The 21157-nt window shown below is 40.5% G+C and overlaps 1 protein-coding gene across 32 annotated transcripts in view; it reads right to left on the minus strand.

Moving 5' to 3' along the window:
- EGF (epidermal growth factor) overlaps window positions 1-21157 on the minus strand; it is a 97305-nt gene that overhangs the window by 43632 nt on the left and 32516 nt on the right. For 19 of the 32 annotated variants that reach the window (XR_016212312.1, XR_016212320.1, XR_016212319.1 and 16 more), the window contains 8 exons: window positions 19347-19472; window positions 18174-18296; window positions 17689-17811; window positions 15413-15538; window positions 14203-14339; window positions 11992-12140; window positions 6061-6165; window positions 3991-4214 (listed from right to left, as the gene is read on the minus strand). Coding sequence is in view for 14 of the 32 variants with exons in the window: in XM_089302937.1 (XP_089159063.1) it covers window positions 3991-4214; window positions 6061-6165; window positions 11992-12140; window positions 14203-14339; window positions 15413-15538; window positions 17689-17811; window positions 18174-18296; window positions 19347-19472 (1113 nt within the window). In the remaining 18 variants the exon portion in view is untranslated. Of the gene's footprint in view, window positions 1-3990; window positions 4215-6060; window positions 6166-11991; window positions 12141-14202; window positions 14340-15412; window positions 15539-17688; window positions 17812-18173; window positions 18297-18789; window positions 19473-21157 lie in introns of those variants that run through there. The other 13 variants (XR_016212316.1, XR_016212310.1, XR_016212311.1 and 10 more) reach the window with 4 other exon arrangements.

The raw sequence follows: 21157 nt of genomic DNA on the forward strand, positions 1-21157 counted from the left end.
GCTTTGATTGCCTGTGCCTCTGGGTCTTTCACAAGAACTCTTTGCCTCTGTGAATGTCTTGCAGGGTTTCCCAAATGTTCTCTAATTTTTTTTTAAGATTTATTTATTTATTTGAAAGTCAGAGTTACAGAGAGGCAGAGGCAGAGGTAAAGAGAGAGAGAAGTCTTACATCCATTAGCTCAACACACAAATGGCCGCAACAGCTAGAGCTGCGCTGATCCAAAGCCAGGAGCCGGGAGCTTCCTCCAGGTCACCCATGTGGGTGCAGGGGCCCAAGCACTTGGCCATCCTGTACTGCCTTCCCAAGCCATAGCAGAGAGCTGGATCAGAAGTATAGCAGCCAGGTCTCGAACTGGTGCCCACATGGGATGCCAGCATGCAGGCGGCAGCTTTACCCGCTACACCACAGTGCCAGATCCCACAATGTTCTTTAATAATTTGATGGCATCAGGTCATAGATTTAGGTCTTTAATCCATTTTGAATGGATTTTTGTGTAAGGTGTAAGGTAGGGGTCCTGCTAATATTTCTGCATGAGGAAATCCAGTTTTCCCAGTTTTTCACCATTTGTTGAAGAGATTGTCCTTGCTCCAGGGATTGGTTTTGGCTCCTTTGTCAAATATAAGTTGGTTGTAGATACTGGGATTGATTTCTGGCATTTCTATTCTGTTCCACTGGTCTGTCCATCTGTTTTGTACCAGTACCAGGCTGTTTTGATTATAACTGGCTTGTAGCATGTGTTGAAATTGGATATTGTGATGCCTCAGCTTTGTTTTTGTTGTGTAAGAATGCTTTAGCTATTAAAGGTCTCCTGTGTTTCTATATGAATTTTAGCATCATTTTTTCTAGATTTGAGAAGAATGTCTTTGGTATTTTGATTGTTATCACATTGAATATGTAATTTGATTTAGGAAGAATGGATAGTATGATGATATTGATTCTTCCAATCCATTAACAGGAAGATTTTCCCATTTTTTGGTATCTTCTTCTATTTCTTTTTTTGATGTTTTGTAATTCTCATCATAGAGATCTTTGACATCCTTGGTTAAATTTATTCCAAGTTATTTTAATTTTTCTGTAGCTATTTTGAATGAGATTGATCTTAGTTCTTTCTCAGCCATGGCATTATCTGTGCATACAAAAGCTGTTGATTTTGTGTGTTGATTTTATATCCTGCTACATTATCAAACTCTTCTATGAGTTCCAATAGTCTCTTGGTAGAGTCTTTTGGATCCCCTATATAATCATATCATCTGAAAATGGGGATAATTTGACTTTCTCTTTCCCAACTTATATCTCTCTGATTTCTTTTTCCTGCCTAATGGTTCTGGTTAAAACTTTCAGGGCTATACTGAATAGTAATGGTGAGAGTGGGCATCCCTGTCTGGTTCCAGATCTCAGTGGGAATGCTTCCAACTTTTCCCCATTCAATAGGATGCTGGCTGTGAGTCTGTCATAAATTGCCTTGTGTTGAGGAATTTTCCTTCTATATCCAATTTGTTTACAGTTTTCAACATGAAAGGGTGCTGTACTTTATCAAATGCTTTCTCTTCATCTATTAAGATAATCATATGATTTTTATTCTTCAGTTTGTTAATGTGATGTATCACATTAATTGATTTGCAAATGTTAAACCATCCCTGCATACCAGAGATAAATCCCACTTGGTCTGGGTGGATGATCTTTCTAATGTGTTGATGGATTCTATTGTCCAGAATTTTGTTGAGGATTTTGCATCTATGTTCATCAGGGAAATTGGTCTGTCATCAGAGAACTCGGTCTGTCATTCTCTTTCTCTGTTGCATCTTTCTGAGGTTTAGGAATTCAGGTTATGCTGGTTTCATAGAAAGAATTTTGGAAGATTCCCTCCTTTTCAATTGTATTGAATGACTTGAGAAAAATTGGAGTTAGTTCTTCTTCAAATGTCTGGCAGAATTCAGAAGTGAAGCCATCTGGTCCTGGACTTTTCTTTGTTGGGAGGGTCTTTATTACTGATTCAATTTCCTTCTTGGTAATTGGTTTGTTTATGTTTTCTACATCTTCATGGCTCAATTTAGGGAGGTTGTATGTGTCCAGGAATCTATCTGCTTCTTTCAGGTTTCCCAGTTTATTGCCATACAGCTCTTTTTAGTAATTTCTGATGATTCTTTTTATTTCTGTGATGTCTGTTGCTACATTTCCTTTTTAATCTCTAATTTTATTGATTTGGGTCTTCTCTCTCCTTTTTTTGGTTACCTAGCAAATGGTGTGTCAATTTTGTTTATTTTTTCAAAAAACCAGCTCTTCGTTTTGCTGATCTTTTGTATTGATTTTGTTGTTGTTGTTGTTTCAATTTTGTTCATTTCTTCTCTAGTTTTAATTATTTCTTTTCCCTACAAGTCTGGGGTTGGTTTGCTCTTATTTGTCTAGATCCATGAGATGCATTGATAGCTCATTTATTTCGTGCCTTTCCAATTTCTTAATGTAGGCATCAATTGTTATAAACTTTCTTCTTAACACAATTTTGCTGTATCCCATACATTTTGATACATTGTATTGTCATCTTCCTTTGTTTCCAGAAATTTTTTTATTTCTCTTTTCATTTCTACTATGACCCACTGTTCATTCTGGAGCATGTTGTTCAGTCTCCATGTGTTTGCATATGTTCTAGAGATTTCTGACTTGCTGATTTACAGCTTCATTCCATTATGATCCAAGAAGATTCATGGTATGATTTTGATTTTTTTTAATTGGCTGAGACTTACTTTATGGCCTAGAATGTGGTCAATCCTAGAGAAAGTTCAATGCACTGCTGAGGAGAATATATTCTGCAACTGTAGGAAGAAAAGTTCTGTAGATATCTGTAAGGTCCATTTAGTTCATAGTGTCGATTAATTCTGTTGTTTCCTTGCTGATTTTCTATCTAGCTGATCTGTCCATTGCTGAAAGTGAGTATTGAAATCCCCCATTACTATTGTATTTGAATCTATGTCTCTCTGGAGATCCTTTAACATTTCTTTTAAATAGCCTAGTGTTCTGTAATTAGGTGCATATACGTTTATAACAGTCACATCTTCCTGTTGAGTGGATCCCTTAATCATCACATAGTGCCCTTTTTTTGTCTCTTTTAACAGTTTTTGTGTTAAAGTTTATTTTGTCTGATATTAGGATGGCTACATCAGCTCCTTTTTGGTTTCTGCTACATAGGATATCTTTTTCCATCCTTTCACTTTCACTCTGCTTGCATCTTTGTTGGTGAGATATGTTTCTTGTAGGCAGCAAATAGATGGATTTTGTTTTTTAATCCATTCTGCTCTCCATCAGCTTGTTACAGGATGTCATTGCAGAGTGATGGGGGAGAGAGAAAACATAATCCCCTTTTGTTTTTTCTCCTCTAGTTTGGCAGGGACACTATTCCCCATGGGACCCCAAGCTAGATTCCCTCCAGGCTCTTCCTTCAGCTTTTTTGCCAGTGGCTTGGGCTGCTTCAATCTGGTCTCACCTCACACCCCAATGCTGTTGTGGAGGCTCCCAGCTGTTATGGTCCTCAGTTGTAAGTGTCTTCACCCACCTCAAAGGTCCACCTTGTCCCTCCAATTTGCATAGTGTTTCCCCTGCTGTTTTCTCCCCAACTCTTCCCTGAGACTACACTCTTTCTAAATTATATTCTCCTAGACTAGAGCAGCAAGCTCTCTCTCTACTCTTCCATCTTAACCCAATCCTGAAATGACATTTTCTAAAACATAACAAAAGGTAATAACTAATTAAGTTCTTATTCCTAAAGAAATTTAGAAAATGTTAATATTTTCATTCTGACTTTGGAAACTATTGGAAAAGAGAAATGATTTCCTGGAGAAGGCTGTCTTTCTCACTATATTTTAAGGATGTGTGTGTGTGAATGTTGTGTGTGTGCGTGTGTGTATATATATATATATATATATGTAAATGTACTTTGAATTTAACATTCATGAACATTTAGCAAGATGAAGAAATCACCCACTCCAAAGCCTCACCTACATCATTCTGGGCAAGCCTTTGGCGTTTTGAACCATCCAGATTGGCCATTTCAATCGTCGACTTCTCGGCATCGCACCAATACAATTTGTCAGTCAAGTAGTCAATCGTGATTCCACTGGGCCCAATCAGATCAGAGCTGGCTATGATCAGTCGGTCAGAGCCTTGAAGGGAAGAACTTTCAATCCGTGGACTGATCCCCAAATCAGTCCAGAATAATCTCCTTTAATCAAGGAAGCATACAACAGATAAACTCTGCATGAAAAATTCTTCCATTCTTTCAGCAATGAAAATATTAAGGTAAATCACTTCAGAATCTACCAAAATAGGACAGCAAGGAATATAGAAGGAAAAAAATATATAGCACTAGCACTATTTGTTGGACAAATAACTTTGAAAAACAAAATAATTAGCTCTTGTTTATGTAAAGTATCTTGGATAAGAAATGCTGAAATAAGGCTCAGATCATTAGATCAAAGGAATTACTACTAGTATTAATTGAAAGTGTGCTTGAGTGAATATTATTAAATTAGCATTGTATGCTACAAATTGCAAAGAAATCCTGCAGCCTATTCTTGTTACACATATGTAAAACTAATTGCACATGAAAAGCCACAAAATAAAGGGATAATATTTGTTTGTCATCTAGTTCTGTATAGTGTATTAACTCAATTTTAATTTGAAATTGCATAAATCAGGTGCTGAGCACAGTTTTTGGAAGTCAGTATGGCTTATTATCTTTCTGTTAGCCTGTTAAGAGACTATTACATTCTCAGCATTTTATCATGGCTCACTCCAAATCAATTATTAATTAACTACCAATATATTATCTCTCATAGGTCATCATGAAATTTCCATCATAAATAAAATAAGGTTGGGTTTTATCCTTGCTTTTTAACAAATTAGGGAGTGATCCTTTATTCTCCTGAATTCCAACCTTTAAATGAAAATTTGTCAATAATTTCATAATTAACATCATCTTTTAATCTTTCATAATCCCTGTTTCTTCTTACCTAAATCTAGGAATGATCTATCATTTGAGGTCATCTTATAATTTTTCTCAATGTAATTCATAAGTAATACAATCCAAATATGGTTTACTACAATGGTTTATATAATAATGTAGATTTTATTTTATTCTTAAAAACTTATTTTTTTTATGAATTTGAAAGGTAAAGCAACAAAGAAAGAAGGAAAGACAAAAAAAGAGAGAGAGAGATTCTATCCACTGGTTCTCTCCCCAGATGGCCACAATAGCCAGAGCTGAGCCAGACTGAAGCCAAGAGCCAGAAACTCCAACAAGGTCTCCCAATGGGTTTGCAGGGGCCCAAACGCTTGGGCTATCCTCCGCTGCCTTCCTAGGTGCATTAGCAGGAAGCTAGATTGGAAGTGGAGCAGCTGAGACTCAAATGGGTACTCTGGTATGGAATGATAGGGCTGTAAGTGGTATCTTAACCCACTGTGCCACAAGGCTGGCCTCCTAGTTTTTTGTTTTGTTTTGTTTTAAGAAAGTAGGTAATTGGCTTAAGTCTAAGTAGTGAATGAATTAAGCCTATATCTTTTCAAAAAGGAATTGAATTCATTTAAAATAGAACAGTATTTTTAAAAAATTATTATTCAACAATAGAAGTCAAAAGATATTAGAAGGTGGCTTGTATGTGGTGTAGCAGGTAAAGCTGCCACCTGCAAAGCCAGCATCCCATATGGGCGCAGGTTTGAATCTCAGCTGCTCCACCTCCAATCCAGCAGCCTGGGCCTGGGGAAGCAGTGGAAAATGGCCATGTAGGACACCTTCAAGAAGCTCCTGGCTTCTGGCTTCAGACTGGCCTACCTCCAGCTATTGTGGCCATTAGCAGAGTGAACCAGTGGGAGGAAGAACCGTCTGTCTCTGTCTCTCCCTCTCTCTCTCTGTAACTCTCTCTTTCAAAAATAAATAAATAAATAAGTCTTTTAAAAAAGGATATTAAAAGGATGAGAAATGCAGGCTGGCCCTATTTGACCACTCGTTTATCAAACATGAGCTGACACATGATCCTTATACAAGGTGTCTCGTCTTCATAACTACCTACTTGGCCACTGGATGAACAGCAATTCCTCGTGGTTGGGAAATGTTCTTCTTTATGATTATTTCACGATGCTTTCCACTTAGATTACTCCCTTCAATGACAGATTTCCTAAAATGTATGCAATATAAAGGGGTTTGTTATAACAACCTTACTTTTCAATAAAAATATTCTTTTTCCCTGCTCCTGACAATGCAAAGATAGGCACTCTAAGCTACTACCCATCTCTCTTTTGCTTTCTCTCTGTCAAACTCCACCTCCCACCCCATACACACACTAGTTAGCTCCAACAAGCCCACAAATTCTATTTTCTTAAAAGCTTTTAATTAGCATCTGAATATTCATCCCAAGCAATTAAAAAACACAGTGACAGAATAAGGTAAAAAGGGACTGTGTCAGATGCCTGGTAGAGACAGAGCCAAGGTATGAATATCACTATCTCTTTCTCCTCACAAACTCTAATCTCCCAATGGAATAAGAGAGGCCAGAGGCAAAAGAGGCATCAACCTCTTAGGTCACAGATCCTGGGAAGGAGGGAGACAAATCAGCCCAGGACAGTAGAGGAGATTTATGTTGGCTTGCATTTCTTCCATACGATTGTGAGACAAGTGTGAGCACTGAAACATTATTTGCTGCTTATTACATTAAAAAAATAATAACTCAGGAGGAGCATTTAGCCTGGTGGTTAGGAAGCCAATTAAGACAGCCACGTCCCAAATCAAAGTGCCTGTGCTTTATGCCTGGCTCTGACTCTCAACTCCAGCTTCCTGCTAGTGTAAACCCTGGGGGTCAGCAAGAAATAGATCAAGTGGTTGGGTCCCTGCCACCCACATGGCAGACCTGGACTGAGTTCCAATCTCCCAGCTTTGGCTTAGCCTAGCTCCAGCTATTGTGCCATATGGGGAGTACAGCAAAGAATGGGAGAGCTTTCTTGCTTTCTCGCTTTCTCTCTCTCTCTCTCACTCATTCACTCACTCTCACTCTGCCTTCAAACAAATACATTTTGTTTTTAAAGGAGCTAGTAAGGGCTTCTGAAGAGTTCCCTAGAGCATGTGGGAAGGCAGGCAGAGGGGACACAGGACAAAGAAGAGCCTCCTACACCCATCTCCATGTGCTTCCTGCTTGCCCTGTATCTTTTACAAACTAGAAAATGCAACCACATCGATTTCATTCAACAAACACCATAAGGGCCTAACCACCTTGTTCTTGTGGGCAAAGTCGGCAGGAAACAGGCATGCCCAGAAACACGGAGCAGGCCCACTTCCTGCTCCTTGTTCCACAAAATGTCAAGGAGACCTTCTCCAGGAGGCATATCTGAGGCTAACCTTAGCTTCAGCACAAGGAACAAGGCTTGACGTGCATTCTTCCTCAGAGGCTAGACACAGAGGAGGCAGGGGGCAAACAGGCTCAGGGCCTATGCTGGGTCATGACTGCTTTGCTCACTGACAACTCAGGGCAAGATACACCTAAAAACCATTTATACCCTAATGCCACGTTTCAGATAATTTTGTCCCCAGATGAAGTAGTCATAGCATGAACTCTTCTTCATCGAAGATATTTTTGAACTCAATGTGTCAAATGTGTCAAATTCTGTCCTCACTTGGACACTTCTCCCTTGGTGGGATGGAAGGAATTCTGAAGCCACTTGCTTGTGACCAGAGGAGATGAAACTGTCAGTTCCAATCTCAGTGTGACATCATCTCTAAATTCTCAAGCAGGGGTTAGATGATGCAAAAGAAGTATGACATAAACACTAACTGGAGCTGTCTCAAAACAAGATTGCTGGAAGTTAGCTTTTCAGGCCCCCCCAAGGTGTTCACATAGTAATACATTTCTACTGGATTCAGCCAGAAAGCAAACCTCAAACTTCAGTGTTGGTAATGAGAAGCCAAGACCAGCAAGGACATTGGGTTCACACAAGTTCAGGCATTCCTCTTAATCTAGAGTGCAATGTCCTTCTCTTTATACCCATCATCTAAGGGTCCCTGTGGCAAAGGGATCCTCTTAGAGCAAGGATGGAGGATGTCCGTGGGTCATATAAGGCCTGTGAAACCATTTGGTCTGGCCTTGCCAAGGCAACCATAGGCAGAACTCCAAATTTAATAAATCTATCCCAAGTTAATTTTTAAGTTGATACTTATGTATGGTACTCAGCAGAAAAAAAGTTGCCCACTCCTGTCTTAGAGGAACATGCACCCTACTCTGAGGAAAAGTGTTGTCCAACAAGAATCCCAGAAGAATGACTTTTACCTTATCGGAGTTTTTGTAACCTCAAAAGATTACACGGGGCCAGCACTGTGGCACAGCAGGTTAATGCCCTGGCCTGAAGCGTCGGTTCAAGACCCGGCTGCTCCTCTTCCAATCCAGCTCTCTGCTATGGCCTGGGAAAGCAGTAGAAGGTGGCCCAAGTCTATGGGCCCCTGCACCCATGTGGGAGACCTGGAAGAAGCTCTTGGCTCCTGGATTCGGATTGGCACAGCTCCAGCCATTGCAGCCAACTGGGGAGTGAACTATTGGATAGAAGACCTCTCTCTCCCTCTCTCTCTCTCTCTGCCTCTCTTCTCTCTGTGTAACTCTGACTTTCAAATAAATAAATAAATCTTTAAAAAAAAAAAAAAGACTGCATGAACAGATGTCTTAATTTTTAGCCCCTTCATTCTTTGTCACTAGCAATTGACTTCAGGACTCAGGATTCCTTCATACTAAATAATAGTGTTGCCAGTGGAATTGTCAATGAACTTTCTTCCTACCATTTGAGGCAATCATTTGGGTCTGTCTTTTCCTCAACCACTACGGAGTGCAACTACCCTACTTGAGATCTTTTAATTGCGTAAGTTACCAGGTAATTTAATATCATGACATTGGAATCTCAGTTTTTTAAATCCAATTTCTAGCTAATATCAAGGTTTTCAAACTACGAATCTCTCATTTCCAGACAATTTAAAGGTTCTCTTCTAGCAGATGCCTTTAGAGGGAAGAAACCTTAAAAGGGGCTCATTACCAAAGTCAACAAACTAGGGAATCTGAGGTCCGATTCTCCAAGCCAGGCCTGTCCCATCTCCTGAAGGAACTGCCCCCATGGTAGGAACTGTGGTGCTATTATTCAAGGACTGTTACAACTAGAGGGGCCTTGGGAATATGGGAAAATATGAGAAGACCCACCATCCATAGAGGGCCTAAGAACAGTTGGCATCTGTCATCCTGCTCCAAGCTTATTCTAAGAACAGCCATATACAAGCTCTGTTACTATGCACAGGTGACACTTAAAATGTCCTTTTAAGTAGGTTCAACACAGAGGAGGCCATTATGATTTTCATAATTATTACAACTGAATTCAGTTTTAATTTGTTACATGATTCTGCATTGAGCATATTTTACATCAGCTCTAGTAAGAAAGGCAGTAAATCTTCTTGATTTTTATGAGGGTAAGCTTTGGAAATGAACACCTTTGAGTTCCAATTATAACTACTTGTTGATGCTTGGCTTTGGGAAAGTTATTTTACATTTGATGACCAATTTTCTTAATATCTTAATTGGAGAAATGAAAATTTACCTTTATGGATTTTGAGAGAGATAAAACTCTCATCCACTAGTTCGCTCCCCAAATATCTATAATACCCCTCCTCCTTTCTGGTGTCAAAGCCAGGAGCCAGGAACTCAACTATTTGAGTCATCACTGCTGTATTCCAGGGCCCACTACAGCAGGAAGCTAGAATCAGGAGCTGGATCTGGGGATCAAACCTAGATACTCTGATGTGGGACACGGGCATCCTATCTGTGTCTTAACTTCCAGGCCAAACACCTGCCTCACCCTTTGAGGATTTAATGCTATTATGGATACATAGTTCCTTCATTGGTGCATTGCTGTTATTCAATTAATAAATACCCAAATAATAAGGTAATGAAGGTATGGCTAAACTAATAAATAAATGAATGAATGAGAGAAAGAAAATATGCTAGCCCTGGAGAGAGAAGGGCCATTGATAATTGCATACCACATCATACATCTGGCTCACTTTAAAAAATCCTTTTGTTAGCCATTATTACTCCAGACCAAAAGAGATTTTCTTGTACACAAAATGCCTATCCCCAATCATGCAAACCATTTCCTGGGACTCTGTGTTGGAACAGCTGATTTCACAGAGGTAAAGCCTTAGTTACTTCTCCCTTTTACTTCAGTGTGGTTGCATAGGTACCAGATGTGCAGACTGGCCACTTTACGGCTTTTAGTTACTCTCAGAAAATATCCTGTAGCACACAGCATCTCTAATATTATCCTGTCAGGGACTCTAAGGTTAGTGGCTTCTCTCACAAAAGCAAGAGTGAGTTCTCGTTAGCACAGATAAGGGACACAGCTGCTTCCTTCCTTCTCCTCCCTCATCCTGTTTGTGGGCTCACATTTAAGTCCAACAGTCCTCCTGGTGCCCAGAGCACAGAACAACCACAACTTCACTCTGCTCTGTTCCCCACCAAAGCAAGGGTATTGTCCTGGTATCTCATGAACTTTCCTCCCAACTCCAGCAGGAGGCTCTCACTCCCTCCTTCACGCTTACCTACCAGGGAGCCCGCATGTGGATTGTGGTCCAAGACTAGTCACTGGCGTGTTGTGTGACTTTGAATAACTCACTTAGACTCCTGATCCTTATATTCCTCACCTTGTAAAATGAAGAAGTTGGGCTAGCTGATCCCTGAAACCCCTCCATTCCCTTTGAGAGTATGCATCTTTCAGTTGGCAATTACTTATATGAGGTCTTATGACATTTCTTGTATTCTATTTAGACCAATCATTCAGCTGTATTAATTTTTTTGGCTGGGGAAATATGCCTTATTCCCCCAGATAATCTAAGGGCCAACGGAAAATATGGTGCCTATCTCATTCTCGTGCTCCTTCCATGAAGTCTAGAAGACAACCTTATCTGTAGCAGATGTGTAATGATTTCTAATCATAATCAGACAGATCTTGGGTTTCTCTACTAACAACAGGCTGAACCACAAAAACACATGTTACTTTATTGGCCCTAGATATCCTGCCACAGATGCACATCCAATTTCTTAAAAGTTTTATTTGGGTATTTTTATTTATTTGAAGAAAAACATGCACTGGTTCTTTTCCCAAATGTCCATAATAGCTAGGGCTGGGCCAGGCCAAAGTCAGGTGTCCAGAACTCAATCCAAGTGTCCCACATGGGTGACAGAGACTCAACTACTTGAGCCAATACCTGCTGCCTCCCAGGTTGCAAATTAACAGGAAACTGGAATCAGAAGTGGAACCAGAACTCCAACCCAGACACCTGGAGCCAGCACTGGGGCATAGTAGGTAAAGCTGCTGCTAAAGCACCAGCATAGGGGTACTATATGGGTGCCAGTTTGTGTCCCGGCTCCTCCACTTCCAATCCAGCTTCCTGCTAATGCGCCTGGCAGAGCAGTGGAAGATGGCCCAAATGCTTGGACTCCTGCACTCATGCCAAAGACCCAGATGAAGCTCCTGGCTCCTGGCTACAGTCTGGCCCAGCCCTGGCCATTGTGGCCATTTGGGAGTGAAGCAGCAAATGGAAGACACATCTCTCTCTCTCTCTCTCTCTCTCTCTCTCTCTAACTCTTTCAAATAAACAAATAAATCTTTAAAAAAAAAAAAAAAGACATTCCAGTAAGGAATCCCCCAAGTGGCATTTTGATCACAAATACCAAATGCCTGTTCTCCTGCATTTTAAAAACATTTTTACAGATCTAATTTTGATAAAAAGGGAGACTATCTTGTTTGGTGGTGAGGAGGGAGTAGAATAAGTATGGTCATCAATGAGGGCTTTTTTTCCTCCAATCCCACCCATCTACCCAACAATATATTTTTATGGGCAAAGTGGAGAATGAGGTCAGCGATATTACCTATCCCATCACTCCTGTCACTTGTAACTTAACAAACCAAAGCAGGAAACATACCCTCTGTCTGTCCAGTAGAATCGACGGCCAATCCAGTCCACAGCAAGTCCTTCTGGCAAGTCTACTCCATCTTCAATTAGCCTTTCTCGTTGGGAACCATCCACATTAGCTCTCTCTATCCACTTCAGGGCTGTATGGGCAAAGTATATCTAAAAAAAGAGAATATAGGCATTTCTTATTTATTTCTGGGAAGAAATATGGAATGGATCCAAAAGTTAGTAAGTCTTCAGGTGATACAGAGTAATTGTTAAGAGCTTGACCTTGAGCCGGCGCTGCGGCTCACTAGGCTAATCCTCCGCCTTGCGGTGCCAGCACACCGGGTTCTAGTCCCGGGCAGGGCTCCGGATTCTGTCCCAGTTGCCCCTCTTCCAGGCCAGCTCTCTGCTGTGGCCAGGGAGTGCAGTGGAGGATGGCCCAGGTGCTTGGGCCCTGCACCCCATGGGAGACCAGGAGAAGCACCTGGCTTCTGCCATCAGATCAGCGCGGTGCACTGGCTGCACCACCCCGGCCTCGGCAGCCATTGGAGGGTGAACCAACAGCAAAAGGAAGACCTTTCTGTCTCTCTCTCTCTCACTGTCCACTCTGCCTGTAAAAAAAAAAAAAAAAAAAAAAAAAAGTCCACACATACAAAAGGACTTCAAAAAGTTCATGGAAATGCCTATTATGAAAAAAATTATTCAGGTATTTTAAAATTTTTAAAAACCAAAATCGATTTATCTTTTGATTCCATTTTTCCATGAACTTTTTGAAGTACCCTCATATATGTTCAGAAACCCATAATCAGTGATGGACATTTCCTAAAAAGATAACTTCTTATGGGTTATTCTTCTTTCTAGATAAACTAGAAAGGTTGTATTTCATAAATAGAAATATTAATACTTCTCATATTTACAGACACTACATTAAGGCCATGCTTCTCAGGTACTAGAGTGCATGGAATCAACTGACAGTCTTGCTAAACAGCAAATTCTGATTTGGTGGTCAAGAGCAGGGCCTAGGACTTTGTACTTGTAATAAGCTCCAGGTGATATTGTTGTTGCTGGTTCAAAGACCACAGTTTGAGTAGCAAGAAAATGAGAAGACTGATCAGAGAGATGCAAAGGAGCTACCTGATATAAAGTTCATTCTAGATCTCCTATTTATCTTGTTGTAAAAATGCTGACTGTAGCGGGGGGGAACTAATTTGATAATAAATAAATCTGAACTCATCTTTTCCATTTTTATTAATGTAATCAATTGTTCTTTGGAGCAATATAAATTCAGTTCAGGTAGAAGAAAAAAAACCTGTTTCCTAGTATTTAAGTATAAAACTTCTATTTGCACAAATTGGCTATCAATCCATACCTATTATAGCTAGAATTAATTTGCTTCACTCTGTCCCTTTTAGCCATTTACCAGATTGCTTCAAATCAGGAAGAAACAAAAACACAAAGTTTAAAATCCTAGGAATTCAAGCACCATCTGGAAACAGCTAAATAGTTATGGAGCAGGATTAGTAACATGTAAATTTATCATTTTGGGTGATTAATCTCCAAAAGACCCCATGATGTCAATTCAAGCACATTCTAACCTAGCACAAATACAACTAAGTAACTAAAGACCAAATGGCCAGCTGACTGGGTTGATAATACAGAAATTCTTAGTTACACCAAAAGTTTTATGTAAATTATATACATAAGTTATGAGTTAGGCTACCATTCCCATATGAGCCATAAAACTTAAGTTTCCTGATTTTAATGGTAAAGACGTCACTGAATCCTCCCTCCCCTCCCACCAACAATATATCTTAAATGTAAATTATTAACCCCTACTAGGGTTACTATGTCCCAAACTTCAACTCCTCCAACTACTAAAAATAATCAAAATAATCATAAATCTATTTATGGAGCACCTTCTATGTGCACAGAACTATGCTAGACCTGTCTATTATATCTTCAGCTCCAAAGAAGGAAACTAAACTGAAGATCCTGCATGATCATTCCCAGTAAAATGACTAAACCACAGCCAGAATTAGGGTAGGGTACGATAGCCAGAAAGCACCTAAAATATCTCAAAGGATGCACCAAGGTATATTTTTAAATTGTTCCATACCTGACTGTCCTGAGTTTAGCTGAGGATTTTCATGTAGCCCAGGTCATTTGTTGGGATAAAATCCTCTACTTGGTCCTTAAAGTGAGCATATTCACAACTGTTCAAGCAACAAAACCATACCTTATTTTCCACAGGGTCATGATCTAGGGCAAAAACCATTCCCATCTGCTGGATAAGCAGGGTTTCATAATCTGTTCCATCAAAATGCATGTGTCGAATATCTTGAGAATTGGCAAACAGCAAAAATGGTGGTGGTCCTGTTAATCAAATTTCAAATATGGTTGCATTTAAAACATGCCTTAGAACTCTAGAGGCACTTCTGATTCTAACTTTCATGGTGCCTTCTTTAATTTGGGCAGTACTTGTTTTTGTAATTTCCCACAATGTGGTGCAGGCGTAGACAGGCAAGACTCTCTCTTCCCGTCATTGCCAAAATTTCATCATAAGGTTCTTGCCTCTCTTGGTGTCTGTTTTTAAAATGCAAATTACTTAAAGAAAGGACCAGCATTCAAAAAACTAACACCAGGGCTAAATAACGCAAGTCTTAGGGCTGTAATTTCCTTCATTTACACACGGAGCAACACATTAAAATTAGCAGATTATGTACATTGATACTGAATAACTAACCTTCCCCGTCCTTGGTATTTCTGAAAAGAAGGTATGATTATCTGAGTTAATACTAAGACCCTTGATCATTTTCAGGACACAATCTGATGCGATGTGAATTAAGACCTCGAGAAATTAACACTATTAGGTCTGACTAAAGTGAGCTGTTTAGAAGCATCATTGTGATGGCCTAGATTAAAGTATAATGAACCTGCAGGAGAAATAAGATTAATCTAGGATACCCAGGGCTGCTGAGAGACATAAGAAATGTAATATCAGAAGATAGAAAGATAGCTGAGGCATACAACTTCATATTAAATACTGACACACTAAGGACAGAATCTGTCAAAGTATTATGATTATTATATTCACTAGAGAGATGAAAATCAAATCAATCAACAAATATTTATTAAATACTTTCCAAATATGAAGTGTTTTAAGGCTATTCTAGGCAGGACTTTCTCATCTACTGCAAATATCATACCGGCAAATCTTTGCAGGATGCTAATTAACTTAGAAATGTTCTTTAAAACTACAGTTATCATTTATATTGTTATTATTTATCCATATTTACAGTATGATTTGTTTTCCATTTCGAATAATTAAAAATTAGACTTTCAACCCAGAAGACAAAAGAAATTCAACTTTCCATCTTTCTAAATGAAATGTTGTTTTCATGTCATCTTTTTGCAGGGCCATACTTTCAGATGGCCTCAGCACTGACCTGCAGCTGCACAGCTTTTCCGATCCAGTTGTAGGTCATACCCAGGCAGACAACCACATTCCCAGGATACCGGACTGAGAGGAACGCAGAGCTGGCTACACCCACCATTATCAGGTGATGAACAGCCTACAAAGCACAATCACTTGGTAAGGCTGCTATGTCATTCAAAATAGAACAATTTTTAATCAAAATATCTAGATGGCCCAACTATATGTTGATTTTTAGAACCATGTCCATAGTCATTTGTACTGCTACAATCAGGTGTATTTTTCAGAGGTCAGGAGCAAATATCATAGTATCCTCCTTTCATATAGCCCAACATATTGGTAGTTATCTTTTCCAATCCCGTGGCCCTTGTCCTCTTGTTCTACCACTAAGTTCAAGAACAAGTACCCCAGCAGCTGGCTGGAATAAAAAATACATTTTTTAAAGATTTATTTATTTATTTGAAAGGCAGAGCTACAGAGAGGCAGAGGGAGAGACAGACAGAGGTCTTCCATCACTGGTTCACTTCCCAGTTGGCCGCAATGGCTGGAGCTGCGTCAATCCAAAGCCAGAAGCCAGGAGCTTCTTCCAGGTCTCCCACATGGATGCAGGGGCCCAGGGACTTGGACCATCTTCTACTGCTTTCCAGGCCATAGCAGAGAGCAGGATAGAAAGTGGAGCAGCCGGGACTCAAACTGGCACCTATATGGGATGCCAGCACTGCAGGCAGCAGTTTTACCCACTACACCACAGCACCAGGAAGAGTTATACCAGATGCCAAACTCTTCAAATACATTTTTCACTCACCACATTTTTGGACTCTTCAATTCTTTTTCTTTCTTCATTAAAAAAAAAAAAATCAAAAGACATTAAGATGTCTGCCTCCCACATCAGAGTACCTGCATTTGACTGCCAGTTCTGATTCATGACTTCAGCTTCCTACCAATGCAGACCCTGGAAGGCAGTGGTGATGACTCAACTTAATGGATCCCTGTCACTCACAGGGGAGAATGGGTTGTATTCCCAGGTCCCAGCTCCAATTCCTAGCAAGCCCTAGCTAACCACTGCGGGCATCTGAAGAGTGAGCCAATGAATGGGAGCCTCTCTCTCCCCCAAAATTTTTTTAATCAAAAAGTCATATGGAACTCTTCCATTAACTTTGAGTTACTTCCAGGTTTCTATATACTGAAGTTTCTATGGACATAAAAATATACAAGTATTTACTAGGTATAAGGATTAAGCTAGGCACTCTGCTTCTGTCATCTTGTTTAAGTAACAGTACCTCTACTGATGAGGAAACAAGACTAAGAGAGAATAAATAACTAGTCCAAAATCACACTGCTACTATCTGGTAAAGCTACTACAAGGCCATTTAACTTTTTTTTTTAAGATTTTATTTATTTATTTGAGAAGTAGAGTTACAGAGAGAGAGAGAGACAGAGAAAAGGTCTTCCATCCACTGGTTCACTCCCCAGATGTCCCCAATGGCCAGAGCTGAGCCAATCCGAAGCCAGGAGCCAGGAGCTTCCTTCAGGACCCCTACATGGGTGTAGGGGCCCAAGGACTTGGGCCATCCTCTACTGCTTTTCTAAGCCATAGCAGAGAGCTGGACCAGAAGAGGAGCAGCTGAGACACCAACAGGTGTCCATATGAGATGCCAGCACCACAGGTGGAGGTTTAGCCTACTGTGCCACACCAGTCCCAAAGCCATATAACTTCTAAGTCCTTGCTCATAACTACTGCACTATGCTGTCAAAAAAAAAAATAAAGAAAAAATAATGAAAAAATTATTACAGTAATTTAAGTCTGTATATTAATAATCCTTTACATAAACATCTTTCAGTGTGTGACATTAGGGGGCTGGGACCGTGGCATAGCAGGTAAAGCCACCACCTGCTGCACCAGCATCCTATATGGGTGCTGGTTCATGCCTTGACTGCTCCTCTTCTGATCCAGCTCTCTGCTTATAGCCTGGGAAAGCAGTGGAAGATGGCCCAAGTGCTTGCATCCCTGCACCCATGTGGGAGACCAGAAGAAGCTGCTAGCTCCTGGGTTTGGATCAGCTCAGCTCCAGCCATTGGGGCCATTTAGGGAGTGAAATGGGATGGAAGACCTTTCTCTCTCTCTCTTTCTCTCTCTCTCTCTGTAACTCTCCCTCTCAGATAAATAAATAAAACCTTGAAAAAATGTGTGATATTGGAAAATCTATTCTCTTTTGGCAATAAGATCAAATTTCAGGTGTCACTTAGAAAATTCACATTTTCAAACAAGCAAAAGTTAAATGGACTCACCACTACATGTTTTTCCATCTGTCTCAAGCACAGAGCCTTCAGGACAGAAACAAAGAGGACCATCTGATGTCAGAACACAGCCATGGCTGCACTTAGATGCATTACTTGGACAGGAAACTAATTCTAGTTTTTATAAAGAACAAAGCAAAATTAGTGTTTCTGAAAACAGACTGGATAGTAAATAATAGAGTGGAGAATTAGTTAGATACAAAAACACATCATTATTGTTTTCTACACACTCATCTTTTGGAGATATCAAATAAAATAAAAGGCAACATGGATAGACACAGGAAAGTGCATATATTTGTTTCCCAATCCTTTTCAATTTAATCAGACTATTCCAGTCATCCTTATTTTTAAAAACAAAGCAATAGAAAATTCCAAGATAATTCTGATACACACTGCTGACTGATGAGCACCAACCCAGATCATTATGGAAACATTATGGACAATAATGGCAATAAATACTAGTTGCTGTGACTTACGATGACACCGTTTCCCATCAGGAAGCAGAACAAATCCTACTGGGCATGTGCAATAATAGGATCCAGGGGTGTTTTCACATCCAAGAGAACAGCCATGATTCCAAAAGGAACATTCATTTACATCTGCACAGTAACAGCAGCAAAATACAGATGCATTAAAAAAAAAAAAAAAAAACAGGCTGTTTTCATTAATGTCAGTGCAGAGTGAGGGCACCTCATACTTCTCTATGCTATAACTGACCATTGAAATGCTGGGTGTTTGTACTTGCAGTAAAAAGGGAAAGAAGTCAGCTTAGTAATGATGGAAGTCTTTTCTGTCATGGTATGTACTTTCAAATAGATTTTCATACTAAAATGACCCTGGGGGAAAAAAGCAGTATTATTTCCCTTGAAAGGACACAACATTCTATTTAAGTTAGGGACAGCTCAAAGTTCTCTACCAATTTAGGACATTTCCTGCTGGCAGGAGGGAACTTTCCCTTAAATGTGGGACGACTCTCCAGGAACCTTGCTCTGGGAAGCCCTGGCCTTTGCCCCTACTTGTCTGAGCCACGGCTTTTGCCCCTGGTCCCAGGTAAGCAGAGGACTACAATTAACAGGCATATGCTAGATTTACCTGTACTATCAGCCCACAGTCCATTCCACAAAAGGTGTACTGCAGCCACTCTATTCTTTCCGTCAATTGCTTCACCCTCCAGGTGGAAGAACACAGTCTTTTTCCCAGATACATTAAATTAGGCCTCAACTAGGCAGAGCCCTAAATAAGCAGCCTGGTTCAGTTTTCCCAAGGTTCCTGTCAGACCTTTCTGGAAGATGTGAAAGTTAACCACATTCATGGAATCTTAGGATACGCTGGCTCCACTCCCCTACAAATATCAACACATACTGAAATATGCACAGACACACCGGGGTGCACAGAGTCCGCTCAAAGAACCCCCATCTTCTTTCAGTCCCTGCGCAGCCTGGGCATTTTATCTTCCAACACAAGATAGAAAGATCGGAAAATATCACAAGGACTTTAACAATTGAACATAGTTAGATAAATAAATAGCCTTTCTGGGAAACAAAAGGGGAGCGGGGGCCGGACTTTCCCAGGGAGGCTCGCTAAGGCCCCAGAAATCAAGACGCCGCCCCGACACCCTGTCCGCCTCCCGCTGGCCATGCGCGCCTTACCTTCGCAAGACTTCCGGTCTCGGCTCAAAGTGTAGCCCTCCGCACATGCGCACTGGCGGAAGTTGGGGCCGGCTCCACACTCGCCGCGTCTGCACTTTTCTTTCCTCAGTTTGCAAAGGTTGTGCTCTGAAAGAGAAATTGGAGGAATGGGAGCGGAGCTGTGTTTTGACAGGCGGCAGTGCTTGATCTCTTCCTGGATAAGTGGAATCTCTCACAGCGGGGGCGCTGCTCTTACCTCAGACAGCATCTGAAGCCCATAGAGTCTCTAATTACATTGCTCCTAGGCAGCTGTCAGTTCGGGGCGTTCTAATTAGCTGGAGCTGTCATTCCCTAGGCTGCGAATACTAAGCACAATTTATTCATTTTTTATCCAGATTTATTGATTTTTTAAAAAGGCACTGAAAATTGTGAAAATGAAATTTTAAAAAGCTTCCAACCTAAAAACATCTTAATATTTGTAATCCAGATCTATATGATACTGTTTTTACAGTCATTTTTTTAAAGAACATCTTTTAGGCTAATATATATATACCATTGCCATATGCCTTACTCCCATTTCTGAGTTTATTGACTGTGTTACAACATCTCCCAGGGTAAATATAAAATTAGATCAGTGAGGTGGCTGATTGGATTGAATTGGCAACCAGACTGAACAACAAATGGCCAACTTGGTGCCTTTGGTTTTCAGAGCCGGCGTCAACAGCTCCTCTCCTTTTTGGAAATACTGTGATTTTCCTCTCTTTTTTTCCAAGTTTTAACAATGATAAGACTTTTGTAAAATGCTAAAGAGATACAGAGGTCAGTATGAGTATGAGGGCAGATGCCCATGACTTGGGGAAGATAAAGGCCAGAGAGATCTTAGAAGAGGTAAATATCAGGGAAGGAGACTGGAGTATGCGCCCTGGAGTCAGCCACAGTAAGATCAATTAGAGACTGTGTATAATGAGAGCCGAGGACCTGAGAAACGTTCTGAAAATAGCTACAGTGCCATAAGACACAAGAATCAAAGCCACTGGCCGGCCTTGTGGTGCAGCGGGTAAAGCCACTGTCCATAGTGCCGCGCCAGCATACTATATGGTGGTCGGTTTGAGACCAGGCTGCTCCACTTCCGATCCAGCTCCCTATTGTGGCCTGGGAAAGCAGTAGAAGATGCCCCAGCAACCATGTGGGAGACCCAGAAGAATCTCCAGGCTCCTGGCTTCAAATCAGCCCGGCTCCAGCCTTTGCAGCCATTTGGGGAGTGAACCAGTAGGTGCAAGATCTCTCTTTCTCTCTGTGTCTCTGCCTCTGCCTCTGCCTCTCTGTAACTTTGCCTTTCAAATAAATAAAGAAATCTTTAAAAAGAAAAATCAAAGCAGCAAGTGTCTGAGCAGAGCAGTCTGAGGGCCAGAGACAGTTCTGCATGTACATTTGTATTTCTAATCTCTGTCTGCTTATAAATATGTCTCCTCCATCAGACTTGACTCATTTCCTTCTGTTTCACGCTACCGCCAAAGATAAAATTTCAACAATGATCTAGTTTGTTTTAATTTGGGATTCAAGAATCAGAACAGGCTCAAGAATCTGCATTTTTATGGAATCTGGAGTGGTTCTGATTCGGGAGCTTTCACGTCACACTTTGAGACACACTGACCGAATGACTGTATTAATGAAATATTCAAACTTCATCTTAGTTACGATAACTACTTTTAGGTAACCTGTGTTATTTCCTAAGTTTTTTGAATGTACTTTTTCAAATCTCTTGACATAATTAAGCATGAAGTCAATCTTGCCAACTCTCAATACCATAGCAACATTACCTACCAAAGCAA

Source organism: Oryctolagus cuniculus, chromosome 8, assembly GCF_051225735.1.
Source record: "Oryctolagus cuniculus isolate XC-2025 breed Fujian yellow rabbit chromosome 8, ASM5122573v1, whole genome shotgun sequence".
Taxonomy (NCBI): Eukaryota; Metazoa; Chordata; class Mammalia; order Lagomorpha; family Leporidae; genus Oryctolagus; species Oryctolagus cuniculus.